General features: G+C 43.7%; 1 protein-coding gene across 3 annotated transcripts in view; it reads left to right on the top strand.

Annotated features, from left to right (window-relative positions):
- The window catches only part of Myo1b (myosin IB), a 164097-nt gene that overhangs the window by 60214 nt on the left and 80326 nt on the right, over positions 1-23557 (top strand). For all 3 annotated transcript variants that reach the window (XM_052192679.1, XM_052192681.1, XM_052192680.1), the window contains exon 4: positions 20558-20652. In XM_052192679.1, the coding sequence (XP_052048639.1) occupies positions 20558-20652 (95 nt within the window). The remainder of the gene's footprint in view (positions 1-20557; positions 20653-23557) is intronic.

The raw sequence follows: 23557 nt of genomic DNA, 5'->3' as shown, positions 1-23557 counted from the left end.
CCATTCCCCGCCTCTGTCAGCATTTGTATCTGTGCTTTTCTGGCCACACCTTTTAGTTATCATTCCAGTTCTTTGTTAGACACTCACGTTCCTAGGTTTCCTCTGTTCTTTTTGACTTTTTTGACTGAAGCCACTGACTTTTTTCTATTTCATGAAAGTAGTTATTCTTTTATTTAAAAAATTACTCCATGTAATTACGCGCGCGCGCACACACACACACACACACACACACAGAGCATGTGTACCATTGCACACATGTGGAAGCCAGAGAACAAGTTTGGGGAGTCCTTTCCTTCTACTACGTAGGTAGGTCCTGGGGTTTGAACTCAGGTCGTCAGACTTGACAGCAAGTTCTTCTACCCACTGACCCATCCTGCCAGCACTAAACTAGTTTTTTTGAAGATCTCATGCCACCTCCATGCTGTCAGATAGAGTGACCAGCCTTGCATTGGCTTTGGCAGTGTGACAAACTTCTTCATGCAATCAGTCTAAGCCTGGCTTCTACAGTCCTGTTTTCCCACCTTCTGGCTCCTCTAGATGGATCTTCTTTTTCGTTGCTGTCTGGTGGGGCTTGGCTCTGGGCCTTGTCCTTTCAGACAACCACTTAGACAAGCCACGGGGCTCCCTCAGAATGCCTGCTGTGCTCTGGTGTTTCTTACAGACTCGATCTCCAACCTCAGCTACAGACAGCTGGACTGCACTCCGCTCTTTGGGGTTCCCCCAGCTCTCAAAGGCATTGCACAGTTGAGCGTGTTACAGCCCAGACTTTGGATGGCCCTGCTCCCTTTCCTCTTCCTGGCCGTGATTTGATTACTCACAGCCCAAACCCTTTTTTGCCTGTTTCACACACCCCTCCCTCCCATGCCCAGTTTATCATTCGGGTCTCCCCAGTCTATCTCCCACACCCCCCATGCTTGTTTCCCATCCTCCTTATCTTCAGGTGCTAAGGGCTGGAGCGATGCCTTGATGCTTTCCACAGGTGTCCGCCAGGTAGTTTCTGTTTACACTTCTTTATGGCTCCCAGGTGCTGGGCTGCTGTCTCCCCGCAATTCTAATCTCCCAGCTCCTTTCTCCAGGGCACTGGCCTCCTTGTTGTCATGGGAACCTGCCCTGTGCTCTTCCCCTTGCCCTTCCTCACTGAAGTGACCATTTTCCCTCGCTTCAGTGGGGGCACATTTCAGTGATCAGAGCAGCCCTTTCACGTGCCACCTAAGATAGCAGTCCCCCACTCCCAGCAACCTCCTTTTCTTCATTTGTCATCCCTGTCATGCCACTGTGTGTTTGTTTGCTTACTCATTTACTGCTTTTCTTTCATGCTAGCGCGCCATTTCCAAGAAAGCTAGGGAAGTTTGTTCTGCATATCCTAGTATCCCTGCAAGTACTACAATGCCTGGTTTGATGCAAACACAACATAAAACATATAGATGGATGAGTGTATCTGGGTGCCTATTATTAGAAATTTTGTGTAGAAGGCATCTATTTGTTTTCAAGGATCATCCTGTCAAATTGTTAGGTGAGGCAAGAAGCTACCAGCTGAACACCTTGGAAAGCATCACTCCAGCCCTTAGTACGTGAGGACAAGACGATGGGAGACAGAGAGCTGGAGCAGGAGGCCAGCACTGGCCGTATTGCCAATGTAATGGAACAGCATAAGATCATTTCTTGGTATATCCATGGGATCTTGGCCTAGAACTCTCAAGATACCCAGATCTGCCAAGGCTCCAGTCCATCTAAAAAAGACATGTTGCATGGACTCATAACCCTGCCTCACCCTGTGCACTTACTTTAAATCATCTTAAACCATCTCTTGATTACTTAGAAAACCTAATATATCATGAATGTGATACAAGCCATTGTTAGTCTATAGGACTTGAGAATAAGGACAAGGAACTTTGTTCCTAGTAGTTTTTCTTTCAAGTCTTTTCTGTTGGTGGTTAGTTGAATTCATAGAGGAAATCTGTGAGCACAGAGAGCCAGTTACACATGTTTAGAGATAAGGAAGGAATTGAGCCCCTCACAAATACTGTGATGGAGACTTGGGAAGTGCTACATGCATGGAGTCTTAAGGGATTCTTAGAATAGGTGGCAGTTACAATTTAGTAACTAGCTGTATGGAATATAAATAAAAAATGCACACACACACACACACACACACACACACACACACACACACACACACACCATGACACACATTAGCCAGGGTGCTAGGAAAAGCTATTTGGGTTAAGTTGGTAGCTCTGTGTAGAACTAGTTTTAATTTTAAACATTCAAAATACCCATATGTTTGAATCTTTGGGAGGACTGAGGATTGTGATGGTTACTCTAAAGTAATAGGAGTGGGGTTTGGGAACAGGTGTTACTTGAAATTTCAATTTATGTCTGGAAAGAATTGCCAACTTTCAACGCAATTGCCAACTGGAAAAAAATGTTCAGACTTGTTGTATATGCTCAAACATGTATGTATGTAATATTTTAATGAATGAATGGTGACTGACTTACTTTGCAAATAGTTTATAAGTGTAAACATGTTTATTTATGCTTTATGACAAAATTTCTAGTTGATATTGGTGATGGATAGTAATGTCATTCAGGAGGGGCAACATTTGATGCAAAATATACTGCTTGGCTTCTACAAAGGTAATGTTTGCTGTGCGTTTGAAGTTCTTCTCTTTGGGTATTGGTTTCCAACACCTGGGTGCATGGGGATGGGGCTCAAGGCTAAAAAGAATATCCCAAGCCTTACAAGTGGCTTAGTTTAATTTTATAAAAATTAGCACTAGAGGACTAAGATAGGAAACACATCTTTTCTACTAAAGCATTTTTCCTCTGTCCACTTTAACAGCGTGGAGTTAGAAAGAATTTGGAGAGGGAGGATCTGGCTGCTTTCCAGGATGGACGTCTGTGTTGGGGAAGTGTAGGCATCACCAACTGCTCTGGGTTCAGAAGATGCTGTCATGTCCATGTGCCCTCTGTCACCTTTAGCGGTGTGACAATAGGTAGTGACGGTGTGTGCAGCTGCCTTGGCTAGCAGGGACTTGTGAATATTTTGCTCATATAAATAGAACAGTGCATAAAACCAGACGATTCAAATGGAATCAAGGCCATTCAGATTTATTAAAGAAAAACATTGCTAAAGTGTAAAGGCACTAAAGGTATAATTTGTAATCTGAGCACATGCAGCTATTTGAGATGACGTTAGATTAGTGAGTCATTGCTATCTGGTTACTCATTACCTGGAACCTTGACTAGAAGGAAGGAGGAAGTGTGGAAATCTGCATGTGTGCTTTCTGGGCATTGTTCCTAAAGGCCACAGAAAATGGTATCTACTGCTTTGAACGTTGCTTCCTTTTCCTAGGGTAGCTTTCATCTAAGTAGCATTGTGTCTAGGGTGGGAAATGGTAAACTTTGTCCTGCAGGCAAATAGTTAAGGTACCATGATTTTTACAACTTGAAAATTGTTTTTCATTCTCTGTACTTAGGGACATTTTTCTTTGATGATTGCACACGGCTAACAATGATCTTATATATCACTCTGAGAACTAAAATATGTCCTAGGTAAAGAGTTTGATACCTGTGCAGTCTGTTTCAGCATTAGGCTCTTCTGGCCTGCCATTCCAGTCACTGCTTCTTGTCACAGTCTGTGCACATAACACGCAGCAACCCTGTGTACTATCTGGAGTAAGAAAGCTGACACCATGTCCGTACCGTGCACAGTGCCATGATCTTATGGTTCTTTATTGTACAATGTCTGATCTATTCGGGATTTTCCATTTATGTACTGGGCTTTAGAAGAGTAAACGTCTCCAAGAGAGGATGAAATGTTACCCTCCCTTCATTGCTTCATGATCACTGGTCTTAACATGTACCCAGTATGTTGTTACAGTATGGTCCAGTATGCTTGTTACATGGTCTGGTTTGCTTGTTACATGGTCTGGTCTGCTTGTTATGTGGTCCAGTACCAGTGTTCTAATGCGTCGTGTACCTTATGAGACACACATACAAACATGAACTCAACCCTCTAAGTCATGATTCATAGAAAATTCTAATATTTTGTATCAGCTCTCCAAAGTATCCTATGGGATACATGTGCCTTACTTTTAGGTATGTATTAATATAGTCAGGAAATACTTGCTTTTAATGTCCAGCTATTCTTTTCTGACTGCCAACACATTTCTATTGTTGTACAGAAAATTGAAGATTATAGTGTGCTTGAGATCTAGTAATGCAGTATAAGGGAGGGGCATGATGAGGGAGTTAGCTTGGGACTAAGGCTTGCCAGACAAAAGTTTGTTTTCAGATGCTGACCCAGTCTGATATGTGTCACATAGCCGTCCTCAGGCTCTCTTCCAACCTACTTATATCACCTCTGCATCACTTGGTTTATAAGTCTGGGAAGAGAAGACCTTGTTTGGACCTTCCTCATTGGCCTGTGCATAGTCATGGGGGCTCACTATACCTGCAGAGGAGGCTGGGAACCAATCTTTCCTTGTGCCAGCAAGAGGAGTACAAAGTGGGTATGGTGTCTTACCTCAGCCCCTGCCTCCTACATCAATAGGGTATAGTTGTGTTTGTGAACTCAGCTCATAGGAGCCATGGAAAAGCTTTAACATAGATGTCAGCATGAGCAGGATGGTATATTTTAGTAAGATTATGCTCTTCAAACATTGCAATTTTTTTTCTTATAACTCTAATCAGTGCATTTTTGTATTTCCATTTTAATCTCATTTGAATACATTCTTGCAGAAATAAAACCATTGGTTCATTTTCCATGTTTGTGTTCTTATCTCTTTTTCTTACACTACTGTTCTGTATAGATAGTGCTAACTTTGGTTTATTAGAAACAAAGGTTTTTAGCAACATCATAGTTACTTTGTATAGGATGAATCAACTTTGTTATTATTTGAAGATGTGACTAAATGCTTGATACATTTCTGCAGTAGATCTGGTTCTGGCACAAATCCCTTATTGATTTTCTTAGAACTAGTATTTCTATTGGGATTTTTAGACTATTAGGTGCTGATCTCTTCTGGGATTTTGGCCCCATGGTTCTAACCAGCTTGGAGACTGAAGCTAGTGCAATGTTGTTGTGTTTAGATCCCACTCCTCCCAGACGGATGGCGAATATGTAAAAGTCAATTTCCTCTACACTTGGGAGTTTAAAGCTGTGTTTAAGGACAGCGTAAATTGAATTTTCCTTTCCAAATATGGCTGTAGTCAAACACAGATGATAGAGAAGTAAAACTGTTAGAAAGGACCACAGAAGAATTTTGTTTTGTTATTTTGGTCAGGGGAAAGAGAAAAAGAATGCTTACTTAGTCAGGCTGATACTGTGATCATGAAAGTGTTTTTTCCAAAGTCTGTCTGACTCCAGATGTAGCCCCCTGTGCAGTTCCCTGAATGTGGAGCTGGAAAGCAAACGAGCAATAACAAACACAAGAAAGAAAGGAGAATACTACTTGTCTTAGTCAGGGTTTCTATTCCTGCACAAACATCAGGACCAAGAAGCAAGTTGGGCAAGAAAGGGTTTATTGAGCTTACACTTCCACGTTGCAGTTCATCACTAAAGGAAGTCAGGACTGGAACTCTAGCAGGTCAGGAAGCAGGAGCTGATGCAGAGGCCATGGAGGGATGTTTCTTATTGGCTTCCTTCCCCTGGCTTGCTCAGCCTACTCTCTTATAGAATCCAAGAACACCAGGCCAAAGGTGGTACCACCCATAAGGGGCCCTCCCCACTTGATCACTATTTGAGAAAATGCCCCACAGCTGGATCTCATGGAGGCACTTCCCCAACTGAAGCTCCCTTCTCTGTGATAACTCCAGCCTGTGTCAAGTTGACACACAAAACTAGCCAGTACACTACTGGAGATTTGTACAAGAGGCTGGTGGTGTCCAGTGGTTGTATGATGGCTATAATAACTAAGAGCACACATATGCTTTGAGTAGACAAGCAAGTGCATCTTGGTAGACTTACCTCGAGTCTTCCGGTGTCTATGACACCATCAGAACAGTAGGATCTCAAAATTCTTAGCGATGTGCTAAATTTTGAAGTGTAGCCTCTTTCTTTGGTAAGCCCGTGTGTGCATGTGGATGTAGACACATGCGTCCATCCAGTTATCCATCCTCCATTATTCTCTCTCCCCCATAGAGAGAAAATCTGCGTGTAGACATGTAGTCCCTATTGTATCAATTGTTTTCACTAATTATTCTATCATCTCATTCGTGGTTGACTGAAGACAACTTAGGATTTTACAGTTAATGTAATAAGTTAAATTGCCTTTAAAGGTCAGAGCAGTGGGGAGGTGGAAAATAGTTGAGCCCTAAGACAAAGCTAGCACCATGATGTTCTCTGTACTAATTGAACTTACCCTTTTTATTTCCTTGTGGAAATATAGGTCAATATGAAGGGGAAATATGATCAGTCATAAAGTTAGTTTTGTTCATGGGATTAGTGTCTTGTTTGTTCAAGAGAATGAAAGTTTTTCTGTGTTAAAGATTTCTCTTAGGGTATTTAAGGCACGCAGGACATCATCATGAATATCTTCCATAACTTCCTTGTAGAAAATAGTGTTATAACACAGGAATATAACCCTGAAGTTTCCATATAGAGTTTGGAAAAAGCAAGTCTATGAGAAGTTTAAGTCAGCTTCGGTGTATAAGGAAGCAGTGTGAACATGGAGGGTCCACTCGCCATATGGGATTGTGGATGGTAGAGCACTGAGGATGCTGGTCTAGGTGGATCTGGGCTTCCCAGTTGAATCACCACACATGCCTCTGAATCTGTAGGGCCTAGAAGGGAAGCAAGACATGGGGTTCTTATGGGATGCTGATGTGTCTGCAGATGAGTTCCAGTGGCATACAGACAGTGTTAGTTGATTAGAGAATGCAAGGAATACATCACTGTATTTCTACCAAGTGTGGAATCTGTGACGGTTTTCAGATTATGTTTATTTTCTTCTTGGAATTTAGGCGCCTGAAGATTGTAGTCTAAGTAAGGGCTTAGGTTACTTGTCATCTGCTGTTAGTAAAAGACAGCTATTCATTCATTCATTTATTCATTCATTTGGTCATTCATTCAGAGATGAGCTCCTGTTATGACAGTTAAGACTGGCTTCAAACTCCTTCCTGGGTCAAACATTCCTACCTCAGTCCTTCGAATAGCTGGGACTAGGGGTGCACAACACCATGCCTGGGTCAAATGCAAGTCACACTGAATAATAGTGGCATTTTATCATAACTTATGAAGCAGATGAAGACTCATCTGAGTAAGTGGCTTCTACTTTCTGTAGGGACATGGGTCCTAACATATATTGCAGCTTTGTTTTCTCTAGACCAGGACTAGTTGTCAATCAAACACTTAGGTAGGCAGGCTGGAGTTACTACTAAGATGAATATTATCGCAGTAGTATTGGTAGTACATATCAGGATGTGTGTGTGTGTGCGCGTGTGCATGTGCGTGTGCGTGCGTGTGTGTGTGTGTGTGTGTGTGTGTGTGTGTGTGTGTATGTGTGTGTGTGAGAGAGAGAGAGAGAGCATGTATATGCACATGTATGTGTGCATGTGTGTAGAATGTGCATGTTTGTGTCTGCGTATATGACTCTTGATAGAACTGAGAGAGGCTTTTCCTCCACTGGTGTTCAGAGACAGGTAGCTTTGTTGTAAATCCTTTCTTGCTTTCTACTTTCTGTAGGGAAGCTGATCTTGCTGCTGGTGAGAGTCCTCTGCTCCTATTCTGGGATATGCCACTAAGTTGATTGGACTCGGCAGCATGTCAGGTCTTGGTGGGCACAGCTTTTCTAGGTAGTGCCCAGGAATCACTATAAAGATTTGGAGTCTTTGAAGATATATTAGTACATTTTCCAGCAGAAAATTTGAGTGCCAATTTCTGCCAATCCCAGTGACGTCCTGGGAGAACACCGTGACTCCTGTCCTCCTTCAGTGGGGGCTTCTGTCTGGAGGAAAGCTGAGGAGAACAGCAATAGGCAGTGTTCAAGAAGATGTGAATGACAGAGTGAGACCTTGGGACCTGAGGCTCTGAGGGGTAGGGGTGGGGGTGAGGGTGGGATGGGGTGGGGGTGGGGGTTGGCAGCGTGGTTGCCATCTTCACGTTTCCTCTCAAGCTGGCTAGAAAAGGTTAGGTTAAAAGTGATCATTTGTCCAAGGGGGACATGGAGAAGGGACCCTACTTTTTGGGGTGTGTGGGGAGCTCAGAGAGGCATCCTCAGCTGAGGGGTATGGAAGGGGTACTACATGATATCTGCTAGCTCTGAAGGTGACTCTAATAGCCTTTGCCTTCTACTTCAAGAACTCATCTAGTGTATAGGGGAATGGCAGGACAGGGAAGAGAGTGGGGGAAGGGAATGGGGGGACAGGGGGAGCAAGGGGACGACGAGATGAGAGAGAAAGACAAGAAAGTAAGAGAAGAGAATAAGAGAAGAGAGCAAGAGAGAGGAGGGGACAAGCACCCCCTTTTATAGTGGGCTGGCCTACCTGGCTGTTGCCAGGTGACTGTGGGGGTCAAGTCCAGACAGAATACTAGGGACTTAGGGTGTTGCCCTACTTGACTGATGGCCACAGAATAATGAAGTTGAGGGACTTGTGTCAGGAGCCCAGTGTCTGGGAGCATGGCCAACAGGTCCATCCCTTGTAGAATTCATCTATGGGGTCTCTGCAAGTTAAGCCTTGCTCAACCAGAACACAGACTGCCTTTCACAGTCTCACAAGTGATGACTAGTGATATCAGAGGTGCAAACATCACCATTTTTGATTCCCTTGAGTAGGTAGCTTTTAGATGACTGTTTGCTCCTGACTCAAACAGCATTTATAGACATTAGTATTATTGAGAATTGCCAAATCCCCTCAAAATTACTTTAATGATTTATTTTGAGAGAGTAAAATAGAGGCCCACTTCTCTAAAGGTCTCTTCTTTTGTTTACGCTTTCAAGCTTAGACTCTGTGTGACCCAAGTTGATATGGAGGTTACAATCCTCTTGTTTATCTGCCCAAGTCTTGTGGTTACCAGGCCAGCGCTACCACACCTCGTCTTCAAGAATTTTAAGTCTATCAAGTTTCTTGTTTCTGAACACATGAGTTGTACTTACATATGGAGATCCAAATAGCATTTTCTTTGATTTCACCTTTTTTTGGGGGTCGTTTTGAGATAACTGCAGTTATTATGAAATTATTGTAATTGTAAAATTAAAATAAAATTTTCTGTCTACTAATAAGATGAGAGAATGTGTCAGATACCATTTTAGCAATTTATTCTGCCTAGTGTGTGGTGCTGGGAACTTGTATAGAGAAAGGGAAATTGTAAACAACTCCTCCTGACTGATGACTCTATATGCTGAAGGTGTAGAAGGTAGACATACAGAGAGGGTGCAGGCAACGGATCCTAGCATGAATGATGAATGCAAGGCAGGGGCTTCAAGGGAGAGGGTCCAGGAAGGGAACCGGGCAGTCTAGCAACTGCATTACAGTCTTTGCATGTTAGGGAGAAATGAAGCTCCTTTAGTTTGGGTTCTGTATGAGGTGGCTTAGCTTCTCTGGTTATACATACTGGGAACTTTTGTTCTGAGGGCATAAACTTGCACTGAGCTTCCTTTCTGTAACAGAAACCTTCCTAGGTGCTGTGCATGGCATATACTGTATGTCTCCGGAGTACCTCAGGGTTGCAAGCCTCCTCTTGACCTGGCCTTTTGTTCCTAGAGCACTGTTCTGGTCAGATTGTTGCTAGCTTTCAGAACTTTCTTTATTCTGAAATCTTAGTGTAGATTAAGTGGCAGATGCTATCTCCTGATGTAGTCATTGGAATGGTCAGTTCGACTATCTAAGTCCAAATCCAAGTACGTCTTCTCTCAGTTACAAATGTAATCTGATATGTGGATATTTCTAGTTATTTTCTTAAGGCCACTTATGCATAGTGCTCTGACTGAAGCTTTTGTGCAGATATTCCAGAGCTGTGTATTTGGGTTCACTTTGGAGCTTTATGTTGTATATCACACCATGCTAAAACTGTTCGAGGCCCTCTGTGTGAGACCACTCTAATGTGTTCTAATGTGTCTTGTGGTGTCTGTTCTAGATCCTTAAGCATGGCTCTAGTCCTAACCTGCCCAAAGTCCTTAGCTAGGGTGTAGAGAAGAGGATAACAGACTCTCCAGGAGGGAGTGCCTGTTTCTTTTTCTGCATGGCAGAGGAAAACTGCAGGGAACTGGCAGGCTGTCTCTGGCATTTGGGGGTCTACTCGTGCCTATATGGTAGACTTTTTGACATATAGACATTTTAGCACTTTTTATTTTTTTGGACTAAAAGGAAACACTATAAAACATAGCAACCAAATAATGGGCAGAAGGTCCCAGACTTGAGTCTGGAGCCTCATTGTTTGGTGACACAGCTTCTTTCTCCAAGTCTTAATTGCATTCCTCTGACTCCACCCTTCAACTCTAATCTATTTTCTCTATAAAATGAAGACATGGGCATCTAAATGATCTGTTCCACATTTGTATACTAATTTGAATAGATGACTATAATACCTTATGTGTTGTAGAGAGCCTCTTGGGCTGTCCATTTTCCCTTCAGACTTATTCTGGCTGCCTGGGAAATCCTGGGACATGCTACCTTCGCTACTCTTTGTGACTGAGCAAAACACATCCATCTTTGCAGAAATCTTTCAAATCGTGATTTGGGGGTGGGGCAGAACTAATGGGACTTTGTGACGTGGCTACTTGCCTCTTCTTTCAATCTTGATATAAACCGAGTCCTTACCTCTCGTTGGCATCCCAGTGCTACTGAGCACCTGATACATTTCAGACATTGTTCAGGGCTCGCTCTGATCACAGAGGCTTAACAGATGAACTAAGCCTTGAAGCTAATTTTCTTTTACAATTGTATTTCTTTTCTGTTGAGCACTTTTTAACCCCCACCCCAAACATGTATACTTGGGGTCCCAGTTCAAACACCATGTCCTCTACCCCAAATCTCTGATTATTGTGGTCAGATCTCCTTGTACCTCTTCAGTATGCAAGGTCTCCCAGCTCAGTGTTGCCACCCAAGAATGGCCTCCCTGTGGCCCACCTGGCTAATGTGAAGCTGTGATGTCTGAGCCCTTGTGCCCTCTGGACCCAGCAGCTGCCCAGCATCCTCAGAGCCAGCTGGTGCAGAGTAGTTTATAATGGAATGTGGAAAACATGAAGGATTTGCTTTTCTGAACAACGTAAACATTTGGGATGTGGGCCTGAGAGCTCATTGTGTTCTCTAGTTAATAAAGCAGTTTGGTTAGGAAGGATCTTTAGACTGACTCTTCTGGTTTAAGTCTTTGGGACTCAGTTGCCTGTAATAGGGTCATAGAAGCTGGCTGTGAATGAGCTGACTTGAAATGAATGAATAAATAATACATTTAAAGTTCTGGCACATTGTGCCAAAAATTTGTTTAAACTGTGTTTACCTTGAGCTGGAAAAGCTGTTCCTGTGGATGTGATTATTTTAATGAGAATTGGGAAATAAAAGACGATTGTTAGAATTTCCTTATTGGAAGAGATACTAAAAATACCCAAGGGCTAATTGGGTTTGAATTAAGAGCCCCGGTTGTGTATTTGTTCTTTCCTCTGAGTCATGTGTGTTTTACTCATTTTTGGAGGGGGGAAATAACATAATTTCCTCCTAGCCCCCATGATTTCCTCTGCTTCCTCCTGGCCTCTGGCCTTGCTTAGAGTTCAGCTCTTACAGTTTTCCACGCTTCCCCAGCCAAAGCCACTTTTTCCTCCTCTCCATTTCTGGATGTTTGGAAGTACATTGACATGTTTTCTGGATGTTTGGAAGTACATTGACATGTTTGTTACCCTCTTGTGAGGCTTTGAGGCTTTTTCCTGGTTTTTTTTTTTTTTTTTCTTTTTAAGGCCTGTGGAGGGCTTCAGAGTCCCTACTCTAAGTGCCTGTTAAGTCCCTAGTGAGCACACCAGGGGCCCCCGCCCTTGTAAGTGACCTTGTCCCTGCCTCTGCATACTTGCATGTTAGTGACTAAGGAATGGGACAGGCCACTTTAGCTTCACTGCCTTCTCTACAGTAGCAAAGACTGGGAAAGACGTGGAGCTAGCGTTCGTCTCTTTAGACCTCTTTCCAAGTCCAGGAAGGATGCTGTCATTGAGGAGGACTCTTGCCCTGTGATAGCATGTTGGTGCCCCGGACTTTTCTGGGTATCGTTGTCTTTAGAACAGATTAAGTTTTTGAAGGTAGTCCTTAGCAGCACATCCGATTTACCATTAAATTCCAAAGTGCTGCCTCTAAGCCACGAAGGCTGAAGTTTCTTCTATACGGCTTTCAAAGCTGAATCCAGTCCTTCTCCTTCCTGGGATAGTTTAGTCTCCCCCAAGCCTCTTATCTGCTTTTGCAGTCATTTATGAAAAGAACAATCACTGGTCCAGCCCGCCATCTAGCCCCCATCATCGCCATATCTGTCTAGTAGAAGGACAGGTGTTCACGGTGTTTATTCTGTTGGGTGTTGGGTGAGTCTCAGGCCAGTCTGTTGAGTCTCAACAAACTGTAGGGTCTCCATTATGATTTGATAATGGGGTCCAAAGATTTTTTTTTGTTTTGTTTTTTTGTTTTTTTTTGGATTTGATTTTTCAAGACAGGGTTTCTCTGTATAGCTCTGGCTGTCCTGGAACTCACTTTGTAGACCAGGCTGGCCTCGAACTCAGAAATCCGCCTGCCTCTGCCTCCCAGAGTGCTGGGATTACAGGTGTGCGCCACCACCGCCCGGCTGGGTCCAAAGATTTTGGATATGACCCTAAGCATTTTTGTACTAAGGACATTGTAATAAGAAATTCTAAAATCTCAGAAGAACGTCCATTTAATTAATTAATTAGTTAATTAATTAATTTTAGTGCTAGCAGTTGAACTCAGGGCCTCATGCATACTAGGCAAGCTGTCTTATCTCTGAATTAATACTCTTAGTCAAGTTGGATTGTTTTTTTGTAACCAGCATATGAGGTTTTTAAGATAGAAAATATTGCTTATTAAATCTAGTACTCAATTACTAGAGTGTGCAGTTGAGTCATGTGGGTATTTTATCATGCCTTGAAATATAGCACATGTAAAGTACCGTGATTCTGTCTTCTTAGTGGTTACACCTGACTGTAAAGATTAACATATATTTTTGAGTGACAAGATATCATGAAATCTGTGAACACTGAGGTTGGCGGGCCAGTGTGTGGTGATGTGGGGTATTTTTTGGATGCCAGCATGGGTCTAAAAGAAGAAGCCTTGAGCCTGTGTGTCATGACCTTCTCTAAAGCTGAACCTTTAACCTTTTATGTTCTGCTCTTGTCAGTACAGAACAGATGTCTTCATTTTAATTCATCATATTGATATTTTGTCTATTTGGTGGCCAGCAGAGACACAACTTTTCCAGTTAAAATGTAGCCCAGCAATGATTAGGCTATGGATGTATATGAACTTAGGAGTTAAATGAGCTAAAATACTTTAGAAAATTATAGATGTAGGTCATTAAAAAATACATTTAGTGATACTGTGTTTTGTTGTACTGCGGTATGATGCTTTTCTTCTATTGGGGTGGCAATTTGGGGCTTTCTCTGAGTTTAGATATAGAAAAGGAAAGTATAGTTCCTTTAAAAAAAATCAAAACAAAACAAAAAGGCAGATCTTTTAAATATAATTCCTGTGGGCAACATGTCTTGACTCATTCTTTTGCATCCTTTCTCACATGCCATATGATTGACTCAGTTTACCTTCCGTGTTTGTTCAAGACAGGGTCTCATGTTGCTATAGGCAGTCCTTGAACTCTCCGTGCACAGGAGGATGGCCTTGAACTGATCCTGCTGCCTTCCCCTCTTGAGTGGCTGTGCTGACCTAGGCCAGAGTGTAGTAAAACTGTCCAAAGCAGAAGTACCAACACTGTTAGGATGAGGCCTGTCCAAAGCAGAAGTACCAACACTGTTAGGATGAGGCCTGTCCAAAGCAGAAGTACCAACACTGTTAGGATGAGGCCTGTCCAAAGCAGAAGTATACTGTTAACACTGTTAGGATGAGGCTGCCCCTTATGAAGTGGCAGAGTGATTGGCTCGGGGATGGTTGGTTTGCATGGTGCTGGGAATCCAATCCAGGGCTGTATTCTTTTTAAAAATTTTATTAATTTTTGTTATTCATTTCTCTTATATTCCAATAGTGGTTTCCCCTCCTTCCTCCCCCCCTACACTCCCCACATCCTTTCTCTTCCATAGCAGGCCTCCCAGGAACATGAACCAAACAGAATAAGCTACAATAAGACCAGGCACATCCAATCACATCAAGCCTGGACAAAGCAACCCAGTAGGAGGAAAAGGGTCCCATAAGTAGGCAAAAGAGAATGGGGAAAGCCCGCATCTGCTCCCACTGACTGTTAAGATTCCCACAAGAACAGCAAGCTACTCAGCCATAAGGTATAGCCGAGGACCTGGGTCAGACCCAGGCTCCCTGGTCTCTCAGGTTCCTGGTCCGTTCATCTGGCAGCTGAGCTCTCATGGTGCGTCCCCTCCCCCTCCCTCTCCCCCTCCAGCTCTTCCTCCTGCTCCTCTGCAGGACTTCCGAACTCAGCCTGGTGTTGGCTTCAGGACTCTGCTTCTGCTCACCTTGGTCGCTGGATAAAGGCTCTCTGGTCTCTTTGATGAGGCCGATGCTAGGCTCCGGTCCCAGCATACTCTGCAGGCAGGACAGACTGTGGGTTGAAGGTCCGTCTTACGGCTGGGTGGAAGTCCCCAAGGCCGCTTCAGGAGTCTTTCTTTGCTTGGATTACCCTCAGATTGCATGGCGTTTCTTTTGCCCTCGTCTCCATCTGCAGCTCTCCCCCCTCCCAGCAAGCACACCCAGCTGAGCCACCCCCACCACCCTTGCTGTTATTGTTCTCTGTTCTGTTTTTGTTTTTCTTTCTTACCCAGGTTTTTTTTTTAATTAGATATATCCTTTTTTTTTTTTTTTTTTTTTTTTTTTTTTTTGGTTTTTGGATTTGGTTTTCAAGACAGGGTTTCTCTGCATAGCCCTGGCTGTCCTGGAACTCACTCTGTAGACCAGGCTGGCCTCGAACTCAGAAATCCACCTGTCTCTGCCTCCCAAGTGCTGGGATCACAGGCGTGCGCCACCACCACCTGGCAGATATATTTTTTATTTACATTTCAAATGTTGTCCCATTTCCTGGTTCCCTCCTCCCCCGAAAATCTCATAAGCCATCTCCCCTTCCCCAATCAACTCTCCCCCCCTTCTAGTATTCCTCTACACTGCCTTTCCAGGACCACGGGCCTCTCCCCCATTTGGTGTCTAACAAGACTATCCTCTGCTGCCTATGCATCTGGAGCCATGGGCAACTCCATGTGTACTCTCTGGTTGATGGTTTTGTCCCTGGGAGCTCTGGGAGTACTGGGTGACTCATATTGTTGTTCCTCCTATGGCACTGCAAACCCCTTCAGCTCCTCAGGTCCTTTCTCTAGCTCCCCCACTGGGGACCCTGTGGTCAGTTCAATGGCTGGCTGAGAGCGCCCCCTCTGTATTTGTCATGAGCTAGGAAAGCCTCCTAGGTAAAAGCTATACCCAGCTCCGGTCAGCCAGCACTTGTAGGCATCCACAATAGTGTCTGGGTTTTGTAACTGTATATAGGATGCATCCCTGGGTGGGGTCTTACCCAGGTTTTAAAAAAATAATTTGTTTTCTGTTTATATTTAAAAAAATAATTTTGGTTGTAACCATGTGTTATTTTGTGGTTTGGAGATTTGTGATAAACTTCCTGAAACTCTGAGAATCGAAGACTCCCTGTTACAGGGCCCTGCTGACTGTGCTGAGGCCCACCACACCCCGCCCCTGCCCCAGGCCTGCCTTTTGTGCTGAGACCTCCACACCCCACACCTGCCTTTTGTGCTGAGACCCCCACACCCCACACCTGCCTTTAAGTCCTGTCTTTCCCTTTCACTTTGTCCTGGGCATTTTTGCTTCTCCTCCTTTCTTTTGAGGAAGGCTTACTTTGATCCTTATCTTCTCTTGGGCACAAGCTTTGATTGTTAGGAGGCTTCGCAGTGTGGCTATGAGGAAATACCTCTGTATACTTAAGTGTCTTGCACTGTAAATTCAGAAATGTTTACCCTCTTGGGAAATATCACCTTGTTATAAATCAGGGTTCCAACTGCAACCAAATAGTCATTCTTCTAGCACATCTTAAGGACAGCCTCATCCTCACTGTGTGGGCACTTTTGCCTTTAGCAGTTTTACTGCACTTTGGCCTCTGCAAGGACAGCCGTGCTGAATTAACCCCTTTGTAGAATGTAGTTATCTACAAAGTATTTTACAAGGAAGCCAACTTAGGGACTCTTCCTCAGAAAACAGAACCCCCAAGTCTCTCCCTTTCCTTCTCTTTTAGGTCTTCTTGTAGGGTGCTGTGCCTCTTGATCAGGCTGAAGATGAAGTTAGATTTAGCAAATGGAACCTAGGCATTTTTAAATACATTTTTTGGGGGGAGGGGAGGTAACTTAGTTTAGAAACACCGAGATGTCAGAGCTGAAGTAGAGTTAAAAAGGGAACGAGACAGTCATTTTAGTTCTAGAAGAGAATGTTGAGTCTGCGCTATTTGAAGAGGGCTGAGTTGAGAGGGGGAATTCCCTAGAGTGGTTGAGCTTCTCTGGGATTCAGGCTCACATGGGAGGGAAGGCCAGTTTGAGAGCCTTAGAAGATGAGCATTTGAAACAGGAGGGTGGAGTCATTTATCTGAGTTCAGGAGAGTTTTCTGAATGAAATAGATTCTATTCTGTTAAACATAGTTAACAGAACAGGCCAACTGAGAGTGCTCGGAACAGACTGGGTGTGTTTTCAAGTCACCCATTTAGGCAGAGCTGGAGACACTAAAACCTGGGCTCCTCTTGGGCGTATGTGCCTAGGAATTGGTGGTATCATGTTGGAGTGAGTAGCCCAGGCTTCTTTTCTGCTCTGCACTTGAGGTGGAACAAACTTAGCAAGGAAATGGCAGGGTGGAGAGCAGAGAGAGTGGAGTAGGAAGCCCAGCCGTTGCCCCGATGACCACGCAGGCAGAACTGCTATGATTAACGCTCTCGAGTAGAAATGAGGCAGAGGAGGAACATAAATACCAGCTGGGCTCTCTGCAGCATGCAACCCACCATTCTACCCTCACAGAAAATGACAGATGAGCCCAAACCAAACTTTTGAAACTGAAACGTGGTAATAGACAGAGATGTTGGAAAATGCACAGTGGAGAGTATCTTGGTGCTTGCTGGGCAAAGTTTGGTACTCAGTGAGCAGCTGGGTGGCTGATCTGGAAGTCTCCGGAAGACCAGGTTGCCCTCATTCCTAAGGCTCAACTCCAGAGTGAAGGAAGTGGAAGAAGAAATCCCTGCTTTTCTTGGGGTTTGGCAGAAATCATGTTCCTCCCCTGCACTCTCATCGTTCAGTCATAACGGCTCATCCCTCTGTGTGGTAAATAATGCTGACACGTCACGGAGTAATGAGAAGCGTGTGGATCATGACTGATTTTAGCTGAAACTTCTCTAGAGATTTATTTAGGTTCTTTAATTATAGTGAGGTTTGGAGGCCTGGCATATGGCTTTAGTTTATACTTATAAATGGTAGCCTTGGGGAAGAGTGTGTGTAGAGTTACCAGGGAGGAAGAGGAATACATTCAGAAAAGGGATGGTGTTCTTTGGGGGGGACATTCCTTTGGTCATTTAAAGAAGTGGAGATCTGTATCTGTAAGAGTTAAGATCGGTAGCATTATTGTGACTTGAGGTGGGTGTGTCTTACAGCAAGGGAGCTTTTAAAATGCTTAAGTATTTTGGTACATTTTCATGGCAGTTAGAAGCTGGTCACTCTCAAGGGTCTTAAAAGAAGAAACATCCCCTTTTAGTTTTTTACCCTATACTAAAATTATATTATGCCTGCCATTTGATGAATCAAGTCCTTAAGCAGTTAAGTACAGTTGGTTTTCTGTATCTATAGATTCAAATAACCTTGGATCAAAAATATCAAGAAAGCAAATTCCGTTTGCACTGAACATGTACAGACTTCTCCCTTTGTCATTATTACATATTACAGCTATTTGTAGCTCTAGCATTGGAGGGAGGAAGCATTGTGATCCTCCAGAGATGGTTTAAAGTATTCTGGGAGCTATTCAGGGGTTGTTTGGAAATACAACATCACTTTATGTAAAGGCACTTGAACATCTACCATTTGGGGAGCCAGGGAGAGTCAGGAAGATGCTGGAAGAAAAAAATTCTACAATGATCCCAAGGGATAATTATATTTTTATGTGGTCAGATAGAAAAACGTAAGTGATCCGCTTAGGTGTTTTGTCCACAGTAAACCCCTGGCAGAATGATTTAGTCATTTCCCCGGCCTTTTATGTGTGTGCATCTGTGGGCCAAATGCTGTTATTCCTGTTTGAAGTAATTTTTCATTATTTGGTGCTCAAATGATATTATAGAAACAAAGGTAAATCCAGCCCTGGAACCACCGATCGAGGCCAGTGTTCAACCGTCCAAGAGGAGTTCGGTAAATGTGTGAGCTTGGATGCTTCTGTTGTAGTCACTGTAATGTACTTTCCTGCCTTGCATGCCAAAGGAGGTGATGCAGGTGACATCTCTGAACTGTTATCTGGAGGATGGAGAAGTGGGAGGGGAGGCAGGCGAGGAAGAAAGTCCAAGCGAGGCCCTCCTTTCCTGCTCCGAGGTCACGGAGAGAATGAGACTCTGGATATTTTTGTGTTTAATGAAGCTCACTCCAGCATTGTCCTTGTTCAGAGAGAGTGCATGCATGCATACGTTCATCCTGGCTTGCACTGGTCATGTTACACATTCGACTTAAAGCTGTGTGCATGACGCAGGGATTAATTGGCTAGAAAGGCTCTACCGTGCCAGAGCTTATATTGTGGAAGGGAATAATAACGTCTGCTTCTCTTTACTTTTAATCATACGTTTATTCAATAGTATGCTTAGTTTACTTAATACATGCAAGGCCACTGCTAAGTCAACCTGAGGGTTACAAAGTAAGAGTGGGGCGGCTGGCCTCTGGTCCCACACAGCAGTCTAACAGGAGATAAGATATGATTGTTTGAAGTCCTCTGTGCCTAGCTTTCCTGCCTCCAGCTTGCTTTCTCCTTTGTCACACTGTGACCCAGCCGAAGGCTGAGGCTGGGTCAGTTCGGTCTCTGTCATTTTGTTCTGGCGGTATGAAAGCACATTCTGGTTTGTGCCAGTCTTGTGAGATTTATTTAACATGAGTATCATAAATGGGTTGTGGAAAATTCTAGCGAATGGAGCTGTCCCTACCTCTCAGTACTGCCTTTTCCACTCCCATGAAAACAGTCTGCAGCATGACACCTTAGCGTCTCTTTGGTTCCTAACTGGGGCTGTGTAGTGTAGTTCTTCCCAGGTTTCCTTCCATATGCCTTCTAACAGCTTGGAAGTGCTCCTAAAGCCGGTGTCAGCCTGCTTTCCTAGTCGTCTGGCCTTTGCTTATGCCCAGAAGCTCTTTGCCTTGCAAATTCACTCCTTGGAACTAATTTTCCGCCTCTTAACATTTCTCTTTTCTGACTCCAATTCCTCCCCGCTTGGGTCCCAGTCTCTCCGCAATGCTCTCCACGTTGTCACGAGGCGTGAGAGCTTCATGTTTGTTTCTTCTTTGCTTTCCACTCAGAATTCATAAAAGAGGCTAAATATTATTTTATCTTCACAGCTTGTTCTTGACACACTTTCAGTAAATAATGTCAACGCTCAGTAAGTAATGTGTTAACAAATGAGAAGAAGAAACTTGGCACAAGTATTTATCATATTGGCCAGAGTTTTCCATTTTTTCCCCGATGAAAGAGGGACATTTGTCTTGTTAGTAAAACAAGGGCCGGACCAACAGGAGGAGCAGCCTCAGTGTCTTGACAGGGAAGTTCTGTCGTCCTGAGGTAGGATGAGGAACTGGGCACCAGGCAGTGGCTGAGAACCACAGTGAACTCCATGGTTCCCAGTGGGTCTTAAGTTCCATCTCCCATTGTGAATCTTTGTGTTTAGCGTCATAGTAGTCACTACTAGGTGGTATTTGAATGTGTTTTGCTAATGTTTGGAAAAAATATTTTTTATTATTATATTGACGCTTCCATAAATTGATAATGCTTTCTTCCTATATTGAAATGTTTGAGTATTGCCCTGAACGATACAATCTCAATAGTACCCAGCTTGGATGTGGCAATGTGACATTTTCTCCTTGGTTCTCTGAATTGCCTAGATTTTAATAGAATGACATGCATGCATGCGCCAGGCGTGGGGGAATAAATGAAATCTCATTTTAAACTAAATAAATCAGTATTTGCTTACTAGACAATTCATGGGAAAAGGTAAATGGGACAGAAAGGATGGATATATTTATTTGTATGCTTTAAAAATTGGCAAGAAAATGTGATGATTTACCTGTTCTTCAAAGCAAATCACAGAGGCCTGTAGAATACTCAGAGTTACCTGATAAGTGCATATGATTAATACTGATAAGTGCATGTTAACCAGCTGAATCCCCTCCCCCATTTTTCTTGCAGCTTCGCATTGTCGGATGAAGCATACAGATCCCTCCGTGACCAAGATAAAGATCAGTGCATTCTCATTACTGGGGAGAGTGGAGCAGGAAAAACAGGTGAGACCACCACCAAACTGACCCCACCCTCTCTGCAGGGCAGATGCTGCAGAAACTAGGGGAGGGGCACCTACTGCATTTATGCTGCCAGCTAGCATTGCTTATTTAATCTTTGAAATATAAGTTATTCCTACGGGGTAAGTGTACCTGAATGTTCTGATTCATCTCAAACTAACCATATGTAGAATAGATTTGGTCTTTCTTTTCTCTTTACTGTTCTGACTTCAGTGAATTAGACTATATTGTGTCATAACCTTGTTATATGGAGGTATACCGCTACCTCTCGGTATTTTTTTAATTTTTTTTTTGTTTTTTTTTGTTGTTTTTTGGCTTTTTTTTTTTTTGAGACAGGGTTTCTCTGTGTAGCCCTGGCTGTCCTGGAACTCACTCTGTAGACCAGGCCTCCCAAGTGCTGAGATCACAGGCATGCGCTACCACCCCCCGGCTCCCTCTCGGTATTTTTAATGCCATCCTCTCCTGTACCTTACATTCAGGTCCATGTCTGTTCCCATCAATCTGTCTCTGGAAAATACCTCATATGGGGTTGTTCTTCCTTTCTTTCTGTTCACATGAAGCCTTGCATCCAAGCCCCCAGCTGTGACTTCCCCTGAGTACTATTCATAGCCATTCTAAGGAGTCTCCTGTCCCCTCCATGTACCCCAATCTTTTCTATAGACATTGATTTTTGTTCAGATTATGGGGACTTTAACATGCAGAGCCACTGTGGGGGTGACTTACTCTTCACTTGTCTCTTCTTACCCTTTCACATGAAGCGAGGCTAATTCCTAGAAGCCACCCCAGTACCCGGGCTCTTCAGGACGGCCAGTGTAAGTGGTGGTGAACAGCGCAGAGCTATCAAAATGTGGATGACCTTGCTCATTTATTTCTTTAGCTGTAGAAGCATGTGATGCTTTCACTTGGCATGCTGGCTTCGCTGCTTGTTGTCTTTATCGGGCTGTGAGGTAGCCCTTGCAGCAGGGGTCTGAACGCTCCCGGTACCTCATGCCTCTCTCTCATCTTGTCCTTTGTGATTAAGTCTGGCAGTCCACTCAGCTTCCTTACTGTTTTCTCTTGAAAGGAATTCTTTATTGAGACTTCTTTGAGACCAATGCCTTTTTAAAAAGGCATTCTGACTTAAGAACACTTGGTTCTTAAGTGAGTCATTTGGAAGTGGGCTGTGGTCACTTCAGTCGGTCCTGGCCACTTCTTCACCTCCTTTGAGCATATTTCTCAGAAGTCAACAGTCTCCTCGTTAGCCCCAGCAATGTAGGGCATCCTTCTCAGATGTTAACTTTGCCACTTACTCCTGAAGCCAGGTTCCGTCTCTTGGTAAGCTAGTGACTGTTTTAAGGTACAGAGCAGAGGTGGTTGATGCGGCTTCATTCAGAAGACTGGTAGTCACACTTTCTGAGAAGAAAAAAAAAGGCAGAAGAAAAAGCACCTCGTTCCGTCAGTACAGTGCCTGGTTGCATGGGGCTCTCCCTCCGTTGGGTGTGCTTTTCTGCTGAGTCGCTGCTGCCGTACTGGCTGCACGGCCCTGACTGTCACCTGTAATCCTTCCGTCCATTTCTGCTCTCCTGGATGGATTCCTTCCTCCGGTTCTGGAAACCTGAACGTGACTTTGCAGGGCTGTCACAGTTGCAGCACGTGAGATAGGTGCTGCTCAGCCTGCAGCTGGAGGCGCTCTCAGCCTCAGAGTCAAAGGCCATGCTGACCAGCTTGCTGACTGGTGTTACTAAAGCAAAGGAGATGTAGAAACATGTGGACTCTAACAGTTCACATTAGCACCCACATACAAAACAGACTGTCATAACGACACCTCCTGGCATGGACTGGTAGTAGGCTGGCTGGCTTTCCAGGACTGGTCCTTGGGTCATCTTTTACTATTGCCCCGAGGTTACTGGAAGCATCTGGCCTGTTTTTGAGGCCTTGTGCTTCAACTGTCCATTATCACAACCTTGTCATGTGGAGAGGTAGTGCTGTATTCCAGAGCAGCGGGCATCCATACCCACTCAGCTGCACTCTTGGTAGGTGCTAACCTCTAAGCCCCTTTCTCACACGGATCTTAATGGCATCTCCTTACACCTGGTCCCTGTGGAGACCCAGGCTTCGGTGGTCACTGTATCTTCTTCTGTGTTTTTTTTATTTTTAGAACTGGTCATACAAAAGTTGCCTCCAGTTTGAGTATGATGTTAAGTTGTTACTAAGCTCTAGAATGCAGTAAAGCTCAGGATTTGTGTGTGTTTAAAAGTCTCTGTTTCATGGAATTATTTATGAGAAAATGAAATATTAGAAGTTAAATATAGAGACTGTATTGTGAGGAATTTGGGAGGAGGAGAGAAGCCAGACTACATTTGAAATCATATTCACAAGTTTAGTAATTTTAGTTCTGCACACATGCAGAACTATTTAACTTTTGTTAGTAGGTACATGAGATGGATTAGAATTGTCATTTACAAAGAGTGTAAAATGTACATTACATAGAGTGTTTTCATTTAGAATCAATACTTAGTAGCTTAGACAGAACTGCCACGCAGTGTCAGAGGGCTTGTTTTATATGAAGTAATTAATTTAACTGGGCCATAAGAACCCCTCAGCAGATGATGAGGTTATTAGTCATAAGCACTGGAGACACTCTTTTGCTACTGGGTTATATAATATGGGCTTTTAGGGAGAGGCATGAGCTCTTTGAGTGCTTTGGGGGTGCTGTTTAATTCATCACTGCTGTGCTAAATAAAAAATTCATCATGCCTTTCAAAAGTGCCCAGCTATTTCTAGGCAGTGAACTTGGAGTTCACGCCTGTGAATTCACATTCTTCGTGGCAAACTGTTCAAGCTTTAGGAGCAGGAGCACAAACTATTGCGGGTTCAGGAGGCAGCCATCAGATGAGCATGTCTCCAAGGA

The sequence above is a fragment of the Apodemus sylvaticus genome, chromosome 9, assembly GCF_947179515.1.
Source record: "Apodemus sylvaticus chromosome 9, mApoSyl1.1, whole genome shotgun sequence".
NCBI lineage: Eukaryota > Metazoa > Chordata > Mammalia > Rodentia > Muridae > Apodemus > Apodemus sylvaticus.
The sequence above is the reverse complement of the archived record's forward strand: the minus strand, read 5'-3'. Positions and strand labels throughout refer to the sequence as shown.